This window comes from Microcaecilia unicolor, chromosome 5 (genome assembly GCF_901765095.1).
Source record: "Microcaecilia unicolor chromosome 5, aMicUni1.1, whole genome shotgun sequence".
NCBI classification, from domain to species: domain Eukaryota; kingdom Metazoa; phylum Chordata; class Amphibia; order Gymnophiona; family Siphonopidae; genus Microcaecilia; species Microcaecilia unicolor.
In genome coordinates, this window is record NC_044035.1 from 293,960,771 (window position 1) to 293,980,291 (window position 19,521).

The 19,521-nt window shown below is 48.0% G+C and overlaps 1 protein-coding gene across 2 annotated transcripts in view; it reads right to left on the reverse strand.

Moving 5' to 3' along the window:
* RWDD2B (RWD domain containing 2B) overlaps window positions 1–19,521 on the reverse strand; it is a 36,263-nt gene that overhangs the window by 11,830 nt on the left and 4,912 nt on the right. For both annotated transcript variants that reach the window (XM_030204286.1, XM_030204287.1), the window contains exon 2: window positions 8,696–8,915. In XM_030204286.1, the coding sequence (XP_030060146.1) occupies window positions 8,696–8,902 (207 nt within the window). In that variant the 5' untranslated portion in view covers window positions 8,903–8,915. The remainder of the gene's footprint in view (window positions 1–8,695; window positions 8,916–19,521) is intronic.

Sequence of the window (19,521 nt, forward strand, 5' to 3'; positions counted from 1 at the left end):
CTAAATTATCAAACAACTACTAATAGCTGACTCAAATTAAGTAAGAGTTTTATTACCACCATTTAACCTCTCAGCAGCTCTCTGGAAACCACATAGCTTTGGAGGTAAAATGAGACGGTAGAAGTCTCTACCACTTACAAGTGTCAGAAAATCCATGGCAATCTGACAATGCCTAAACCACTCCCACATAGGTATCAAGTGCAAGAGAATACTGTATACTCTCTATCTTACACAACTATCCCCACACAGGTTCTGGAATAATGGGAAGCTACATAATGGAAGTAGAATTTTGAACTGGAAATAATAACTGAGGAGGAGCCAGTGATGTTGATAAAGTAAAGGTGACACGTGGCCAAACTTGTGCATCCTGCATAGAGCCTAGCTGCCGTATTTTGTATGTTGTAGATATTTGAGCAAGAACTGTGGAACACTGGTGAAAATCACATTACAATAATCTAAACAGGATGTAATAAGGGCATGTAGGACTGTCTGTTGGTTATAGAAATGATTTGTAGTAGTAGTAGTACTCTTGTCCTAAACATGCTGGATAATCCAAAACTGATAGCAAGCACAGAAGCAGCATGACACCAGCAGAAATATGAAGGTCAAACTAACTGTTGATCAATGAAAACTCCTAGATATTTAATAGGATCCTAACAAGATTTAGGTTCCTCCCTTACTGATAAGGACTGGCAATTGGTACATCAGAACATGTTTAGAATTTCTTTTTCTGCTTCTCTGATTGGTATAAAAATGCTATACTGGTGTTACTTCTCCCTATCCACACCTGCCCACTTCCCCTCCTCAAGAAACAATTTATGCTGGAGGGGATGTGGGGAAGAGGGTACTTATCTGCATATTTGGTGGTCTTGTGCTAAAATTCAATGGTTAAACATTGAACATTATTATTCTGAACGACCCTAAAATCTACTGCAGCTTCTCCCCTCAAGACTGGTCTGTTGCTCATGAAAAAGTATTCTTCCCCTGTGTGACCCTAGTTCAGAGAAATTGCAAGCTGCTGCAAAACTCAGAACATACCATAGTTGTCTATCGAAAACATATTACTTAAGTAAGCCAACAGCCCATTAAAAGGGACAACAAGGTCTGGGCTCCATTTCTAGACTGGTGTGTAGAGTCCAGTTGGATGTAGTGTGTGATAAAATAGGGCATGCCTTGACACGACCTAGCCACCAGAGGGAGCTCTTATGGTGGAAGACTGCTGTAATGACCTGAAAGGAGCCACTAAAGGGCACTCAGGAGTAGGAGAAGCCTGTTTAGATGGGTAGTAACCACTAGAGGGCATTCCAGTGGTGGAGGCCCTTGTGTTATTTTGTAAAGACCACTAAGGGGAGCTCTGCCTCAATGATACCCCTGACACAGATAGCTGGGGGGGGGGGGGGGGGGGGGGAGGTTATCCCTGTGTTAAGTGGAACGGGAGGAGGGCCCATGGCTGAAGGTAGGAATAGTTCCCTTCAGAAGGCAAGCCCATTGGATAAGATTCTGTACTATTCTAGAATATAGGAGGAGCTCTGGAAGGGTGGGTTTGGTAGGAAGTAGCCCTTTAAAAACACCTTTTCTCCAAGGAGAAGGGGAAGGAGTCCTCCAAGATGAATGAAGGATGCCAAGTAACTGATGACTGGATACCAAAGGAAAGGATCTCTAAAGAAAGACAAAAGTACTTACCTGAAGTCCAGAATGGGAAGGATGAAAAAAACTGATTTGGCTACAATGTAGAAGTAACGGTGTGAGCCTTGAAATAAGACTAATATGAACAGCCGGGGGGTGGAGAACAGGTTTGTAAAGTTGAGGTGAAGTAAAATCCTGTCCAAAGGGTGGTGGCTGTTTTATCAGAGACCCTCATCTCCCAGTGGAGGGCTCAGTTGAAGAGAGTGTAATGAATTGCTTGTTGGAAAGAAGAGTAACCCCTACAGCGTGGTTAGCAGAAGCTAATTGGAGTGGATTTGCATTTAGAATGGTTAATTTGCATATCCTGGGAAGCTGGCTAAGTACTGTATAACTTACCCACATGTTCCCCAGTGGAGGGCTCAGTTTGAGTGCTTGTTAAAGTGTTTGGTACAAGGAGAATACCCCTTCAGAGTAATTAAAGTATAGCCCGTGAGAGAAGATTTGCCTTCTGGGTGGTTAATTTGCATGTCCTGTGAAGACTGTCAAGTGGTATTCTCCAGACGGAGCAACAGGTGGTGCAAGGAAGGTAACAGAGCTGTGACCTGTTACTGGAGAAGGTTTCATAAGGGGGATGCTGGATGAAATAACAGATGTCTTCTGATTATTCACCCTGAATAATAGGGGAGCTATGCAGAATGCCTTTTGAAAGAGAACAAAAGTACTTCAAAGAAAATTTTCCTATGAATTCTTTTCTTGGGGAAGAGTTTAGGCTCCCTAGTGCCTCCTGTTGAGAAGGAAGGAATACTAAAAGGGAGAAAGAGCCTATTAGATTTTCCTTCACATTTCCCTGGATAAGGGGAAGTGTTGGCATGAGAAACTCAAGATGTCACTTCATATTACAAGGGGTGAAAGTTATTTGTACTTTTAGTTCTTTTCCAGTATCTCAGGCGCATTAGTATTTAGAGGGCAACTGAAACTGGTCAGTTTTGGCTGAAACCAAGTCTGCAGCTGAAATTCACTGCACAGTTTTGACCAAAGCTGGGCAGTACAACACCCCCCCCCCCCCCCCAATCAAGAACAGGCAGCATGGCCCCAGCCCCTGAAAGAAAGCTGCCTCCTTCCCCAGGCCTACATCAGAATCCATGGTGGTCTAGTGGCCTTGTTGATTACCAGTCACTCCTGCACATAACGGCTCCAATCTCAAAATGGCTGCTGTGACCTCCCACAGCAGTCTCTTAAGGGGGAGAGAAGTGTTTTGGTTTCAGCCAAAAATGCACTGGCATTTTTGGACGAAACTGAAATATAGCTGAATCTGGATTTTGGTTGGTTTCGGTACTGAAATTGAAACTTGGTCAGCCTTTAGTTCAGTTAGCATTTCATTTGGGGGTAGAGATCAAAAGTTGACGGTGGAGCCTAATAGTGAAAGTGGCCAAAAAAAAAAAAAAAAGTCTTGCAGTTCAGTGAGTCAGCCAAATGGCTACTGTTATTGATGGTTTTAATACAAGTTGATTATTCTGTAGTCAAAAAGAAACCTGATCAAAATACAGGACAGAAGCGGAGTAAGACAGGCTCACATTGGTCTACATAGTGAGGATGTTACCTGCATAATAGTATACATTTATACCTAAAGATTGGATAAAAATAGCTAAAGGGCCTCAGAAATATTTTAAAGCACATATAAGAAAGCACAGAGCCCTGAGGGACACAACAGAACAATTTACGCATCAAAGACAAAACAACTCAGCACAACCACGAATGAAAGATGAAAACTGGACCAGGACACAACATGTTATGCCAATAGATGAGCGCCTAGCTACTAGCAATTTGTGATTAAGTCAAAAGCTGCTGAGAGGTCAAGTGAGACAACTAGGGCCACTTTATTCTGATCAAAAGCAGAATGTACTTCAGTCATCAATGAAGTCAGGACTGTTTCAGTACTTCACTCATCAATGAAGTCAGGACTGTTCAATGCCTGGGGAAAAACGCCCACAGTGAAACTTAGGATGTAGTAGGTAGGAAGTATTGCTATTAGGCTTGATCCTGCCCCCACAGCACCTTATCCACTATTTGGTCTCTAAGTTGCATCCATAAAGGTTGAGTAGGATATTGAATTAGCAGAGAAAGGGGCTGTTGTCTATTCCAAATCAAAGGTTTGTTAAGAAGGTGGGGCATTGAGATACGGCTTTTTTTTTTTAGTTCAACTACCGCAAATGTAGAATGCTCTCCTTACCTATTTACAGATGGAATAGGAGTTGAGGGTGTTGGGAACTGAAAGGGTATTTGTTCAGGCGGGTGTATGGTGAGGGGGTTGACAGGAGGTTTAGGCCCGTATGCTTCTATTAGTATGTTTTTAATGTTATTTTATTGTGTGGCTTTATTTGTTGTATATCACATAATGATTTCAGAGATGATGGCAATCAACTACATATAAGCTGATACACCTTCTGAGTTAACTTTTTAAAAAGATAGCCTTGATACAATACAGATTGCAAAATATGGCACATGGGTCTGGCACTTTGAAATCATAAGTATCTTGAGCTGATAACATTTCAGGAAAAGCAGTCAACAGAACTTTTTTTTACAGGGGTTTGTAATTGTTGGCAGGAACAGTCCTGGGCTGGCGAAGAAAGAAACACTGAAAAAAGTGAAGGGGAAGAGGACCTCAGCCAGTAACTGTTTGTGCAGTTTTAAGGTGGAGCTAGTCTTTCACATAGAATTTAGCAAAGATGCTGCAGAGACTAGGGAATGTATGGAATGGACTAATGAAGACTGCAGAGCTTCCAAGTTACCCAGTTCCAGGAGGGAGACTTCATGGCCAGTCCTGGTTTTAAACTTATACCCAAAGCAGTGCGGGATCTGTAGTCCCCGATTTCACCCAATTGTGATTGTAACCCCACTGCTACCCACATTGTGTTTTACCCTTAACTAATGAGGGTGTCCACAGTGCATTAGTTTTCAGTAATTTACCATTCAGATGTTGTAACTCCTGAAGCAGGCGAATGTTGCCGAAACACAGTTCTGTGTCACAGTAACATAGTAAATAACGGCAGATAAAGACCTATAAGGTCATCCAGTCTGCCCAACAAAATAAACTCTGTATAAAGGTACGATGCGATACTACATATATAGTAAAATAGTGGAGTTGCCGTCAAAGCCCTCTCCAGCCTATCCAAATCAGTTTGTCATTTGTGGGACAAAAACCGTAAAAGTCTGCCCAGCACTGTCCTCACATTCCAAACCACTGGAGTTTCCGTGAAAGCTCTCCAGCCCATCCTAAAGCGGATTGCCATATGTGGGACTTGGACCGTACAAGCCAACCCAGCACCAGCCTTAGTTGATGCAGTCAGAATTGCTATCTAAGCTCCACTTGACATGCAAACCTTTACGTTTTGGGTTTTGTTTTTTTTTAATATCGTTCCTTTTTTTAATTGGAGATCCCCTGTGCATCCCATGCCTTTTTGAATTCCACGCCAGTTTGTTTTTCCACCACCTCCCTTGGGAGGTCATTCCAGGCATCCACCACCCTCTCTGTGAAAGAATTTTCTGACATTACTCCTAAGTCTACCACCCCACAACCTCAATTCACATCCTCTAGTTTTACCACTTTCCCCTTCTATGGAAAATATTTGTTTCTATATTAATACCTTGATTTGTCCTTGTCATTAGAAGTCTGCCCAGCACTGGCCTTGTCCTCCAGTGTTGAGTCCATCTGTATTTGTGTGCTGCAATTTATATGTTCTGGTGAACATTTTATTTTAAAAAGTTATGTAAAAAGCAAACTGTACAAATATTTTATAATACAGTTTTCTACCTCTGGTGCTCCTCCTTGGATATCCTTGGTCCCCCCTACATTTTGTTGATTCATTCAATTTATATGGAATCAAGCCAGTTCAGTTTAGCAGCTTTGGCTGAAGAGACTGTATAAGTTCATTTGGGTTAAATGGCCCTCAGAGAGAAGCAGATTTAGCCCAAAGCAGATGGCTGTCAGACTGTTTATAGGACCAGCAGCCTGGGTTCCAAACAAATAAAAGTCTTGGAAAACCTCATGGAAGCCTTGTCAAATTAAGATTAATTATTAAATTCTATTATCCCACTTACCTGGTTGTGAAGACTGGTGACTGGTTAAAGCTCTTACAAGCAGGAACAACAGTAGTATGTTTTCAGCTGAAAATGCTCGTGCATTTTTGGCTGAAACCAGAACTCTCTTCCCCCCCACCCCCCTGATCACTCGCCACTGCTACCACCACCCCTTCCCGAGGAGGGTAGGTCTTCCCAGAGTGGCCAGCCATCTGACCCCAACCCCTCTGCCCTCCCAATATCTGAAGGCCCTGTCATTTTTAGCAGCAAAATATACAACATTTTAAAAATCCAGTGCAGAAAAGCAAACCAGAGACAAAGTCCCAATTGAGGAGAAATAAAAGGATTCCAAAAAATTGACAGGTTGATATAAAGTGGGGTTTTTTTTTTAATGACCTAAGATTACTTGAGCCTGAACCTTCAGCGTATGTGTGCAAATTTGGATCAGCGAGCCAAGAGTTCTGGTCTTTATTCTCCACGGTTTTTTGCAGCTTTATGGTGCAGGCAAATTTGGATAGGTTCCTTATTAAGCTGGTTTTCTACTTATCATTAAGTCCAATTTATTGGTGGAAGAGTAGCTCAATGGTTAGTGCAGTGGCTTGAGAACCAAGGAACTGGGTTTGATTCCCACTACAGCTCCTTGTGCCTCTGGGCAAGTCACTAAAACTCCATTGCCTCAGGTACAAAATAATTATCTGCAATCAAAGCAGTTTACATATTATATACAATCACAGAAAGGTGGTAGATCAAATCCTATCCCCTTTCCCTATTAATCATCTGCGATTAGTTTCTTATAAGAAGATAACAACATTCATGATGGTTGCACATGTCTATGGAATTCACTCGCAAAATGATGAATGTGGGAAAGAGGAACCAGAACTATAGTTGCGTAATGAAAGATTCCACATTAGGAATCACCGACCAGGAAAGAGATCTAGGTGTCATCGTTGATTATATGTTGAAACCCTCTGCTTAGTGTGCGGCGGCAGCTAAGAAAGCAAATAGAATGTTAGGTATTATTAGGAAAGGAATGTAAAACAAAAATGAGGTCGTTATAATGCCTTTGTGATCGCTCCATGGAGCGACTACACCTCAAATACTGTGTGCAATTCTGGTCACCGCATCTTAAAAAAAGATATAGAGGAATTAGAAAAGGTACAGAGAAGGGTGATTAAAATGATAAAGGGGATAGGACAACTTCCCTATGAGGAAAGGCTAAAGCGGCTAAGGCACTTCAGCTTTGAGAAAAGACAGCCAAGGGGAGATATGATAGAGGTCTATAAAACGAGTGGAACGGGTAGACGTGAATCGCTTGTTTACTCTTTCCAAAAATACTAGGATGAGGGGGCATGCAATGAAGGTACAAAGTAGTAAATTTAAAATGAATTGGAGAAAATATATGTCTTCACTCAACGGGTGATTAAACTCTGGAATTCTTTGCCAGAGAATGTAGTAAAAGAAGTTTGCTTAGCAGGGTTTAAAAGAGGTTTGGATAGCTTCCTAAAAGAAAATTCCATAAGCCATTATTAAGATGGACTCTGGGAAAATCAACTGCTTATTTCTAGGATAAGCAACATAAAATGCATTGTACTGTACTTGTAACCTGGATTGGCCACCGTTGGAAACAGGATACTGGGCTTGATGGACCTTTGGTCTGTCCCATTAAGTAACACTTATGTTCTTAGGAGCCAGCAGCTGAGACCTCCTCCTCCTAGCCCCAGGCCACTGTTTCCATTGAAACTGAGGAGGAGAGTTGATGGGTGGAGAGTGTCTCGGAAGTTGAGACTAGAACTACTTAAGGGTTTGATTTACTAAGGCTGTTATCCTATTCTGTGTCTAAGGGAAAAGAAAGCTTAGTAAATCAGGTCCATAATGAACTCTTGCAGGCCACTGACAGAAATGCACACAGCCAGCAACCCCCCACCCAGCCTTGCACTCAAATTTTTAACAACGGGCTCTCTCTCCAGGTATAGCCGGCCCTAAAATTCTTTTTTTTTTTTGGGGGGGGGGGGGGGGCGGAATACATGCCTCTCTCTCCCCTCCCTTGTGCGGGCACGCTAGGCATACCTTTGTCAAGCCCCACCAGCCAATAAATGGATTGCCACCATTCTCTGCTGCTTGTTTCTGGCTCTGAGCAGCATGATAGAACCTTCTTGCACTTGCATGAAAAGTCTCAGCCTGATGCTCAGAGTCAGAAACAAGGAGCAGGGAGCAGCAGCAGCAGTCTATTTACTTGGCTGGTGGGGCCAGCATTACTGCCAGCAAAGTAAAAATGAATTCAGGAGGGGGCCCAAGCCCACATTTTGGGAGTCAGTTGTTAAAGTAGCCATGGGGAGGCCTACTTTAACAACCGGCTCCCAAAATTCTTAAAAACTTAAACGGCTCTCGCGAGCCCGTGAGAGCATGCTCCAGCACACCACTGCTTGCACTCTTCTCCACTCCCTCCCCATCATCACTTGCTCTCCCCCCACCCCCCCCATCATCATCCAGTCTCACTCATATCTTAAAATCAGTCACCCCCAGCTCCTAACCCTAATCCTCAGCCCAGCTAGCACTCACCACCCAGCAAACCAGTCAACCACCTTCTCAGCCCCTACTTCTAGTCCAGCAAACCAATCTCCTCTTTCTCCACCAGCCCTAGTCCTGCTCCAACAAGCCAGTCTCACCCCTGCGATGGCCACCCAACTATCCACACAGGGAGAACTTCCTCCTCCCTGTAACTTGCAGCATTAAATGAGTCTGAGCTGAGTGTCTTATGAGACCAGAGCAAGAGTTCCTGCATGACACAACTCAGACTCACACAGAGCCCCACTATGCAGAAATAATGACATTCTTGCTCCATCAGCACCTGCAAACCAGAGCACAAAAATCCCAGGTGCCAGATGGAAATTTCTAATTGCCATGGCGACCTGGCACCTGGAAGTTTTCAAGCCCAGTCTTCAGCACAGCTTCTGGAAAATTCAAAAACATACAATATTTATGACCACATTACCTCTCCTGCATTAGGAATTTCCAGTTTTATATTGATCATGAAATGAATTTTTGAAGATGGCACAAATGAAGTCTGCTTTTCAACATAATCCCTCAATTCTGCTAAAGCCAGGTGATCCGTCACAACAAATTCTGCTTCAGTAGGAAACATACTAGAAAGCAGCTCTAATTCTGAAAGTTGGGCCTCAGCCTCTTCTAGCCCAATCATAGCTGGCCGTTTCCTAAACAGGAGAAAGAAAAGTGACATATTAAACATGTATATAGAAATAAATTGATGGTGAACAGTAGTATTTGCAACATACTGTGCATCTTGGTGGTTCTACAATGTTAATGTTCTAAGGACATGAAAAACCATAGATGAGTTATTTCTCCATTACCTACATTGTACCCAATGCACCTAATACTGGCAAAGATGGTAAAATGTGATATAAGGTAGAAAGAACTATCATTAGAGGCTGGCCAGGTGGCAAGTGCTATGCTGCCATATGGAAAATCCCTGGGTCATGCCTTCTCCTTCCTAGGTCAGCTAGGAGTGGGATTCTTGGAGGCAGCATTCAAAATTCACAGGAGGGGATGGAGTGGTGATCATTGTTTAAGGATGGCAGCAAGTGGCGTGATTCAGAGCACAAGAATACAGGGTTCCAGACAATAAATTTCTATGGCAGTGATCAGACTAGGTGTACTGGGGCTCATGGTTCAGGTTCTGAGTTGGAATAAAAGACTGCTGCTTTGAAGGAAAAACACAAAAAGACAGACCTTTTTAATATCATACCTTTCTGTCCCAGCACCACCCCAATAACTATTAAATCACTCATCCAATTTCATTCAAATCTCTGCTAACAGATAGTGGCGCACCTGGTGACACTTGACTCGTGCTTCTCGTGTATACTTAACCTCCCCTATGCTTAAAATCGCAGGTTTTTAAATTTTGTTTCCTGTAAGAAAATAGGCCAGTTTAGTCGTAATTTTAGCAAAGTCATCTGTTCCACACTTGGTTAAAAGCCATAGGTCCCCACTTAAATTTAAATATAGCAAAACAACAGAAATGCCAACTTTCTAAATACAAACAAAAGTAAAGCCATGCTAACTCAAGTCAAGGTCCATCAAGCCCAGATGGTCTAGGTATCTGGTAGATCTGAAAAAGAAGTATTTCTCATAGTTCACTGCTGAGAATGAGCAATGGTTCTCCCAAGACTACCTGGCTAACAATTTTTTATGGGCTTTTTATCCAGAAATGTGTCCAAATCCCTTTTGAATCTTTCCATGATTCCCAAACAAACATGTGGTTGCCTTGACCACATCTTCCAGCAACAAGGGAAAGGGAATGGAACTTGAAATAGCGCCGTTCTGTGTTTTTTTTCCAACTACATTCAAGGCAGTTTAAGTTTACATAGTATATACAGGTACTTATTTGTACCTTGGGCAATGGAGAGTTAAGTGACTTGCCCAGAGTCACAAGGAGCAGCAGTGGGAATTGAACCCAGTTCCTTAGGATCAAAGTCCACTGTACTAACCACTAGGCTACTCCTCCTCTACAGCTTAAAAAAAAAAAACAGCCCTCTTATGATGTGCTTTCAATCTGCTGCTCATTAGTTTCATCAAGTACAGTGTTTTTGAAAAACAGTCAGTTCAGACATCATTTTCAGTTCTGAAGGGCCAGCTCAGGAAAAAAAACTATTTGTAGCTGACACTAATATCTGTTGGCACATCCAACGATGCTTGGCTCTCCGAATGGAGGCATCGAATTGGTCAGCTGTGGATACAGAGGCAGGAGCCATCCCATGTAAAATCTTAAAAAAAACATTAAAACTATTTTTTTGTTACATTTGTACCCCGTGCTTTCCCACTCATGGCAGGCTCAATGCGGCTTACATATTGTATACAGGTACTTATTTGTACCTGGGGCAATGGAGGGTTAAGTGACTTGCCCAGAGTCACAAGGAGCTGCCTGTGCCTGAAGTGGGAATTGAACTCAGGTCCTCAATTCCCCAGGACCAGAGTCCACCACCCTAACCACTAGGCCACTCCTCCACTATGAATTGTCTGTTCACAATAGGAAGCCAGTGCAAATCCTCTAAAACTTAAGAGACTGGCCAACCAAATGGCAGATGGTGTTTAGTGTGAGCAAGTGTAAAAGTGATGTATGTGGGAAGGAGGAACCCAAACTATAGCTATGTGATGCAAGGTTCCGCATTGAGTCGCCACCCAGGAAAAAGATCAAGGTGTCATTGTTGATACGTTGAAACCCTCTGCTCAATGTGTAGTGACAACTAAGAAAGCATGTAGAGGGACTTGCCTGGAGCCCATAGGTTGTACATAGCATTAGACAGGCATCACTGCAGCATTCACCTGGGTGTCTGACATTAGCAGAGAAGTCATTGCAGACCTGTGAAAAGCCATCTTAGATGTGGAGAAATTGGACTTGCTTGGAGCCTGTGGGCTGTACATAACAGTGGACAGGCACTGCTGTGGCATTCACCTAGGTGTCTGCAGAGAGGTCCTTGGAGACCCATGAAAAGCCATCCTAGCTGCAGAATGCAGCCCGCAGACATGTGCCCGTGGGTATGTGTATAAAGGGGCACAACAAGCTCTTAGGAGCCAGGAGCAGGAATCTATCTTCATTTGTTGTGATAGGGAAGAGGAAAGCAAAAGTGGCTGCTGCCTCTGTTAAGGGCCTTATAGATCATCTTCTTTGCCCTACTGGGATGATGTCAACCACTGGAAAAGCGAGTACTCTAACATCTCCTGTTTCATTGACCTCAGGGGATCATCACCAAATTGGTATAGACTCCTCCTCTGATTCAACTAGTCTGTTGGGTGGGGCTTCTGTGACTCCACAGGTGAGCTCTATAGTTTCTAGAGCTCCTCTTCCAGTGTTGGTACAGATGGAATCTGGGACAGAATTGGTATTGATTCCTCAAGACAAGCCAATTACTCTTCATGATATTTGGCAGATTGTTAAATTGAATCTTCTCTTCAAAATACAGTATCTAAGTTATGTCAGTTCTCACACAATATCACTACTAAGTGACTGAACATGAGACTAGATTGACTGAATCTGAGATCTGAGCAAATTTGATTCTTCTATTGCAACACTGCAAGCTGCCACAGGTTCAAATGTTAAAGAAGATAGTTTGTTACATGCTCAGTTAAAGAAAATGTAAAATCTTTAGAGGGCAAGAAATCTGTTGAAAATGTATTTAATGGATGTCTTGCACTGAGCCCTGGTAAGATCTGAAGAAGCTAGAAGAATGGTCTAATGTTTGGCAATTAAAATTCAATGCGAAGAAATGCAAAGTGATGCACTTGGGGAGTAGAAATCCAAGGGAGACGTATGTGTTAGGCGGGGAGAGTCTGATAGGCACGGACAGGGAGAGGGATCTTGGGGTGATAGTATCTGAGGACCTGAAGGCGATGAAACAGTGCGACAAGGCGGTGGCCGTAGCTAGAAGATTGCTAGGCTGTTTAATATTGAGAGGAGAGAGGAGTGACCAGCAGAAGAAAGGAGGTTTTAATGCCCCTGTATAAGACGTTGGTGAGGCCCCACCTGGAGTATTGTGTTCAGTTTTGGAGGCCGTATCTTGCGAAGGATGTTAAAAAAATGGAAGCGGTGCAAAGAAAAGCTACGAGGATGGTATGGGATTTGCATTCCAAGACGTATGAAGAGAGGCTTGCTGACCTGAACATGTACACCCTGGAGGAAAGGAGGAACAGGGGTGATACGACACAGACGTTCAAATATTTGAAAGGTATTAATCCGCAAACGAATCTTTTCCAGAGATGGGAAGGCGGTAGAACGAGAGGACATGAAATGAGATTGAAGGGGGGCAGACTCAGGAAAGATGTCAGGAAGTATTTTTTCACAGAGAGGGTGGTGGATGTCGTGTCTCTGATGTCTCTCTGGTGTTGGTGAGCTCTCGAGTCTCCCCGAGCCCCACAAGGCCCCAGGGAACCGCCGAGCACCCCGAATCTTCACCCGCGGCGACCGCCGTTCACCGAGGGTTGAGCCCTCAGCTGCAGGCGGCCAGCAGGACTGCTGGAACCGCGGGGTGACGGCTGGCCTGGCTGGAAGTCAGCACACAGTCTACACAGGAGGTGGCTAGCAGGACGGCTAGCGGAACACTAGGAACAAACACAGTCTTCCCAGGAGGTGGCTAGCAGGACGGCTAGCTGAACACTAGGAACAAACACAGTCTTCACAGGAGGTGGCTAGCAGGACGGCTAGCTGAACACTAGGAACAAACACAGTCTTCACAGGAGGTGGCTAGCAAGACGGCTAGCTGAACACTAGGAACAAACACAGTCTTCCCAGGAGGTGGCTAGCAGGACGGCTAGCTGAACACTAGGAACAAACACAGTCTTCACAGGAGGTGGCTAGCAGGACGGCTAGCGGAACACTAGGAACAAACACAGTCTTCCCAGGAGGTGGCTAGCAGGACGGCTAGCTGAACACTAGGAACAAACACAGTCTTCACAGGAGTGGCTTCTGATACACGAAACGGAAGCAGTGGACCCCTTCCGTGTCTTCGTTTAAATTCCCCGCTCGTCCCTCCGATAGTAACAGCTGGAGCCAATCCTCTTCGCCCAGGCAGGCATAGGGACCCGGATTGGTCCTCCCGTCCGGCGGGCGGAGTCTCTCTGTGGATGCGCCAATCCAGCGCGAGTGGGCGGAGCCACCTCGCTGGTCCCGCTCCAGCGAGGAGACCGAAGACGCCGGCGCCGCCATCTTGGCCGGCGGATCTCCTTCTCCGAGGCCGGCGCTTGCTCCCCTGGATCGCCGGCCTCGGAGCAGCTGGCGGCAGTGCCGATCCCCTGGGCAGCCTCTCCCGGCCGTCCCGGATCCCACGGGCGCCCCTGGTTCCCGCTCCTGCCCGCGGACCGGCAGGTAAGGGCCCGGAATGGGACAGTATCCTCCCCGGATGACCCCTTCTCCCGGGGCCCGGGTTTGGATGGATATCGGGCGTGGAAGGCTTTAACCAATTCTGGAGCATGTACATTAGCTACGGGTTCCCAGGAGTTGTCTTCGGGGCCAAAAGATTTCCATGATAACAAATAATACAGTCTCCCCCGCCGCCATTTTGAGTCAAGAATCTCTCCTACCTCATACTCCGGATCCGGGGCCACCTGGAGAGCCTCCTCCTTGGCTGAGTGCGGGTGCCATCCGGACCCTCGAAACCTCTTCAATAAAGAGACATGGAAGGCGTTGTGCACTCGTAGGGTCCCGGGTAACCGCAACCGATACGTTACTGGTCCAATTCGTTCTTGAATAGCAAAAGGTCCAGCATATCGAGGTCCTAGTTTCCGGGAAGGCACTCGGAGTCTCAGATGCTTAGTGCTTAGCCATACCTTCTGCCCCGGCTGGAGCACTGGGGCGGGTCGCCGGTGGCGGTCGGCAAAGATTTTATCTTCGGTAGCGGTTTTCTGTAGTTGTTCCCTCGCCATCTCCCAGACCTTCTGTAGGTCTGCCAGGGTTTGGTCCCCTACCGGGGTTCCCGCGGTAGAAGGGAACGGCCCTGGAAGCCGAGGATGTCGTCCGTATACCACGAAGAACGGGGAATGCCCTGAGGATGAATGGTCACTCTGGTTATAAGCGAACTCGGCCCAGGGAAGTAGAGAAGCCCAGTTATCTTGTCGTTGGTTAACAAACGCTCGCAAAAATCCTTTCAATGTTTGGTTAATTCTCTCAACCATGCCGTTAGTTTGGGGATGGTAGGCGGATGAGAAATGGGTCTCTACTCCCAAGGCCGTGCACAAGGCTCTCCAGAAGCGTGAAGTAAATTGGGGTCCTCGGTCACTGATGATCCGACTGGGCAGCCCATGTAGTCGAAAAATGTGGTGAATGAAGGCCTGGGCTAGAGAGGCTGCCGAAGGAAGGCTCGAGAATGGAACAAAGTGAGCCATCTTTGAGAACCGGTCTACCACAACCCAAATCACGGTATGACCCTGGGATCGGGGTAGGTCAGTGATGAAATCCATGGATACCTCCGACCAGGGAGTGGTCGGTACGGGCAGTGGTTGCAGGTCTCCCACGGGAGGTCCCCCTACTGGCTTGGTCCGTGCACACACCGGGCACGAGGTAACAAACTGGAGAATATCCCGCCTCATTTGCGGCCATTGATACTGTCTCGCGATGAATCGGAGAGTCTTTTGATACCCGAAGTGCCCGGCCCATCTAGCTGAGTGTCCCCATTGCATGACTCTCTTTCGGTCGGCGGCCGACACGAACTCCTTGATCGGTGCGACCTCCCCTGTAGCTGCACTGAGACACGCGGGATCTAACATCGGATGAGCCTCCTTGGTCTCTTCAGGGACCTCAAATGCCCGGGAGAGCGAGTCCGCCGGGGTATTCTGGGACGCCGCCCGGAATACTAACTGAAAATGAAACCTGGCAAAGAATAATGACCACCGAGCCTGTCGGGGATTCAATCGCTGAGCCTCTTGGAGGTATAGAAGGTTCTTGTGGTCAGTGATGACCGTAAATCGGTGCTCCGCTCCCTCCAGCAAGTGCCTCCACTCCTGCAGGGCTAATTTCAGGGCCAGGAGTTCTCTATCCCCTACCGTATAATTCCGTTCTGCTGGGGAGAATTTACGTGAGAAGAAGGAGCACGGTTGGCGCCGGCCTCCGGGGTTGATTTGAGAGAGGACCGCCCCGGCCCCCAAGGCGGACGCGTCCACTTCTACAATGAAAGGTTTCTCCGGATCGGGGGCCAGCAGGATGGACGCTGACTCGAAGGCCTCTTTTACCTGACGAAAGGCCGCTTGCGCCTCTGGCGGCCAATCCCGGACCTTCGCGTTCTTTTGGGTGAGCGCCGTCAGTGGTGCTGTCAATCAGGAATACTGGGGAATAAACTGGCGATAGTAATTGGCGAAGCCCAGGAACCGTTGTAGTGCCTTCAGTCCCAACGGTTGTGGCCACTCTCGAATGGCCCGGAGTTTGTCTGGCTCCATCTGTAGGCCCCCGGGTAGCAGAATATATCCTAAAAAGGGTAATGACCGCTGATGGAAAGCGCATTTACTGAGTTTAGCAAATAGATGGGCTTGTCGTAACCGGTGCAGCACAGCGCGAACATGGCCCGTATGCTCCGTGGGGTCCTTAGAGTAAACCAGAATGTCATCCAGATATACAATCACCGTGGAGTTTAGCAAATCCTCTAGCACGTAGCTAATAAGACGTTGAAACACCGCAGGGGCATTGCATAGACCGAACGGCATCACCCGATATTCAAAATGTCCCTCGTGGGTGTTAAAAGCCGTTTTCCATTCGTCCCCTGACCGGATTCGAACTAAATTGTAGGCCCCCCGCAAATCCAACTTAGTGAACACCTGTGCTCCTTGCAGCCTGTCAAAGAGCTCGGGAATGAGCGGTAGGGGAAAACGATCTTTCACGGTGATGGCATTTAACCCCCGATAGTCAATACAAGGTCTCAGGGACCCATCCTTCTTGGTAACAAAAAAGAATCCTGCCCCCGCTGGGGACGTAGAAGGCTGGATGAACCCTTTTCGCAGGTTCTCCCGGATGTATTCTTGCATTACCTTGGACTCTCCTCGGGACAGCCTGTACAGTCGGCCCCGGGGGGGCACTGTATCCGTCTTCAGATTAATGGCACAGTCAAAAGACCTATGAGGCGGTAGCACCTCCGCTTCCTTGGGATTAAACACATCTGCAAAGTCTCTATAATCCATAGGCAGCGAGCCCAGTTCAACCCTTCCCTCATCGGGCAACGTATTTAAGGCCGGACAGCTGCCAGCCCGGCCCTTACAACAGGTCTCCTGACAGGAACTACCCCAAGCTTGAATCCTTCCCCCGGGCCAATCGATAACCGGGTTGTGGCACCGTAACCACGGCAATCCCAGAACCACTGGATGGATGGTCCGGGATAGCACTAGGAAGTGGACCTCCTCCCGATGATCCTCCCCCACCTGTAATCCCAACCCGGGGGTGATCTCCGTGACCGGCTGGGGAAGTGTAGTCCCTTGGATGGAGGTTATTCGCAGCACCGGCCTCCGCGGGAGCGTGGGCCAGCCCATCTGCTGCAGCAGTTCGAGTCCAATAAAGTTGCCCCCTGACCCCGAGTCCACCAGGGCCTGGGTCTGGATCGTGGTCTCCTGCCACGATAATGTTACCGGTAGTGTTATCAAGGAGTCCGGTAGGGGAGCGGAGTGCCCCAAGAACCCTCCCCTCAGGGTGCCTTGGGGAGCGCATTTCCCGGCCGGATGGAACAAGTCCGGAGGAAATGTCCAGCCTTCCCACAATAGAAGCACAGTCCGTTCGACTGTCGCTGCTGTCTCTCGGAGGGAGTCAACCGTTGACGGCCCATCACCATCGGCTCCTCCCCGGGCTCCGGGGAGTCCCGGTTCTCCTGGCGGGGGGACGGCCCTTTGCCCATCCGGGATGTCCCTCGTGCCCACTTCTGCCGCTCCGCCCGGGCTCTGGCTCGCTCCTGGAATCGAGTGTCAACTCGTATACAGAGCGAAATGAGGGCATCCAATTGTCCGGGGATCTCCCGTCCCGCCAATTCGTCCTTGATCCGTTCTTGGAGGCCCTCCATAAAGATGGCCATCAAGGACTCCGAATTCCAACGCAGCTCCGTGGCTAAAGTCCGAAACCGGATGGCATAGTCGGCCACCGTTCCTTCTCCCTGATGAATCCGGAGCAGTTCCGACGCCACGGAGGAGGGTCTCCCCGGAAGGTCGAACACCATCCGGAACCGGCGCTGAAATTCACTATAATCATCCAGAATGGGGTCCTGCTGCTCGTTCAGGGGAGCCACCCAGGCCTGGGCCTTCCCTACACAAAGGCCCATGATGTAGCCCACCTTACTCTGGTCCGAAGCAAATGCCTCCGGTTGCATCCGGAAGGCCAGATTACACTGGTTGAGGAACCCCCAACAACCTCCGGGGGTCCCATCATATCGTGCTGGTTCAGGGAACCGAGGTCCCATGCGGAACCCTCCCACTCGGGGAGCCGCTGCGGGCCCCTGGGCCGCAGCGGCCTGGTTCTGTACCTGAAGCGTGGAAAGTTGAGAGCATACGTTCTGGAGCGCCCCAGACAGGGCATTCAGCTGTTCCTGTTGCTGCTGGAGTACCTTGGCCAGGTCCCGTAGATCGGGTTGCGTTGGCGAGCTCATGGCTTCCGTTTCCTGTCGTGTCTCTGATGTCTCTCTGGTGTTGGTGAGCTCTCGAGTCTCCCCGAGCCCCACAAGGCCCCAGGGAACCGCCGAGCACCCCGAATCTTCACCCGCGGCGACCGCCGTTCACCGAGGGTTGAGCCCTCAGCTGCAGGCGGCCAGCAGGACTGCTGGAACCGCGGGGTGACGGCTGGCCTGGCTGGAAGTCAGCACACAGTCTACACAGGAGGTGGCTAGCAGGACGGCTAGCGGAACACTAGGAACAAACACAGTCTTCCCAGGAGGTGGCTAGCAGGACGGCTAGCTGAACACTAGGAACAAACACAGTCTTCACAGGAGGTGGCTAGCAAGACGGCTAGCTGAACACTAGGAACAAACAGTCTTCCCAGGAGGTGGCTAGCAGGACGGCTAGCTGAACACTAGGAACAAACACAGTCTTCACAGGAGGTGGCTAGCAGGACGGCTAGCGGAACACTAGGAACAAACACAGTCTTCCCAGGAGGTGGCTAGCAGGACGGCTAGCTGAACACTAGGAACAAACACAGTCTTCACAGGAGTGGCTTCTGATACACGAAACGGAAGCAGTGGACCCCTTCCGTGTCTTCGTTTAAATTCCCCGCTCGTCCCTCCGATAGTAACAGCTGGAGCCAATCCTCTTCGCCCAGGCAGGCATAGGGACCCGGATTGGTCCTCCCGTCCGGTGGGCGGAGTCTCTCTGTGGATGCGCCAATCCGGCGCGAGTGGGCGGAGCCACCTCGCTGGTCCCGCTCCAGCGAGGAGACCGAAGACGCCGGCGCCGCCATCTTGGCCGGCGGATCTCCTTCTCCGAGGCCGGCGCTTGCTCCCCTGGATCGCCGGCCTCGGAGCAGCTGGCGGCAGCGCCGATCCCCTGGGCAGCCTCTCCCGGCCGTCCCGGATCCCATGGGCGCCCCTGGTTCCCGCTCCTGCCCGCGGACCGGCAGGTAAGGGCCCGGAACGGGACAGTGGACGCTTGGAATGCCCTCCCGCGGGAGGTGGTGGAGATGAAAACAGTAACGGAGTTCAAACATGCGTGGGATATGCATAAAGGAATCCTGTACAGAAGGAATGGATCCTCAGAAGCTTAGCTGAAATTGGGTGGCGGAGCAGGTGGGGGGAAGAGGGGTTGGTGGTTGGGAGGCTAGGATAGGGGAGGGCAGATTTATACGGTCTGTACCAGAGCCGGTGATGGGAGGCGGGACTGGTGGTTGGGAGGCGGGAAATACTGCTGGGCAGACTTATATGGTCTGTGCCCTGAAAAGGACAGGTACAAATTCAAGGTAAGGTATACACATATGAGTTTGTCTTGGGCAGACTGGATGGACCGTGCAGGTCTTTTTCTGCCGTCATCTACTATGTTACTATGTTACTATGCAAGGGGATATTAGCAGTATACAAGAATTGAATTGATAAATTGTTTCTTGAGAACATTTTATTATGTTCCTAGAGGTTCTAATCTAGCATAACTGCAGAAGAGGGAGGTATATATATATCTCACAGTTTCTACAGTCCTCTAAGGATTATCTTGCCAAGTATGCTACACTATTTGTTACTTTTCAAACTGAATCAGAGAAGAAATCTAAAATTGAAACTGTATTTTGCCAAGAAACAAGCCTTGTTTTGTGGTCAACAGTTAACAATATTCCCAGATGTGGCCAAACAAAACCAATTTCATAGGAAA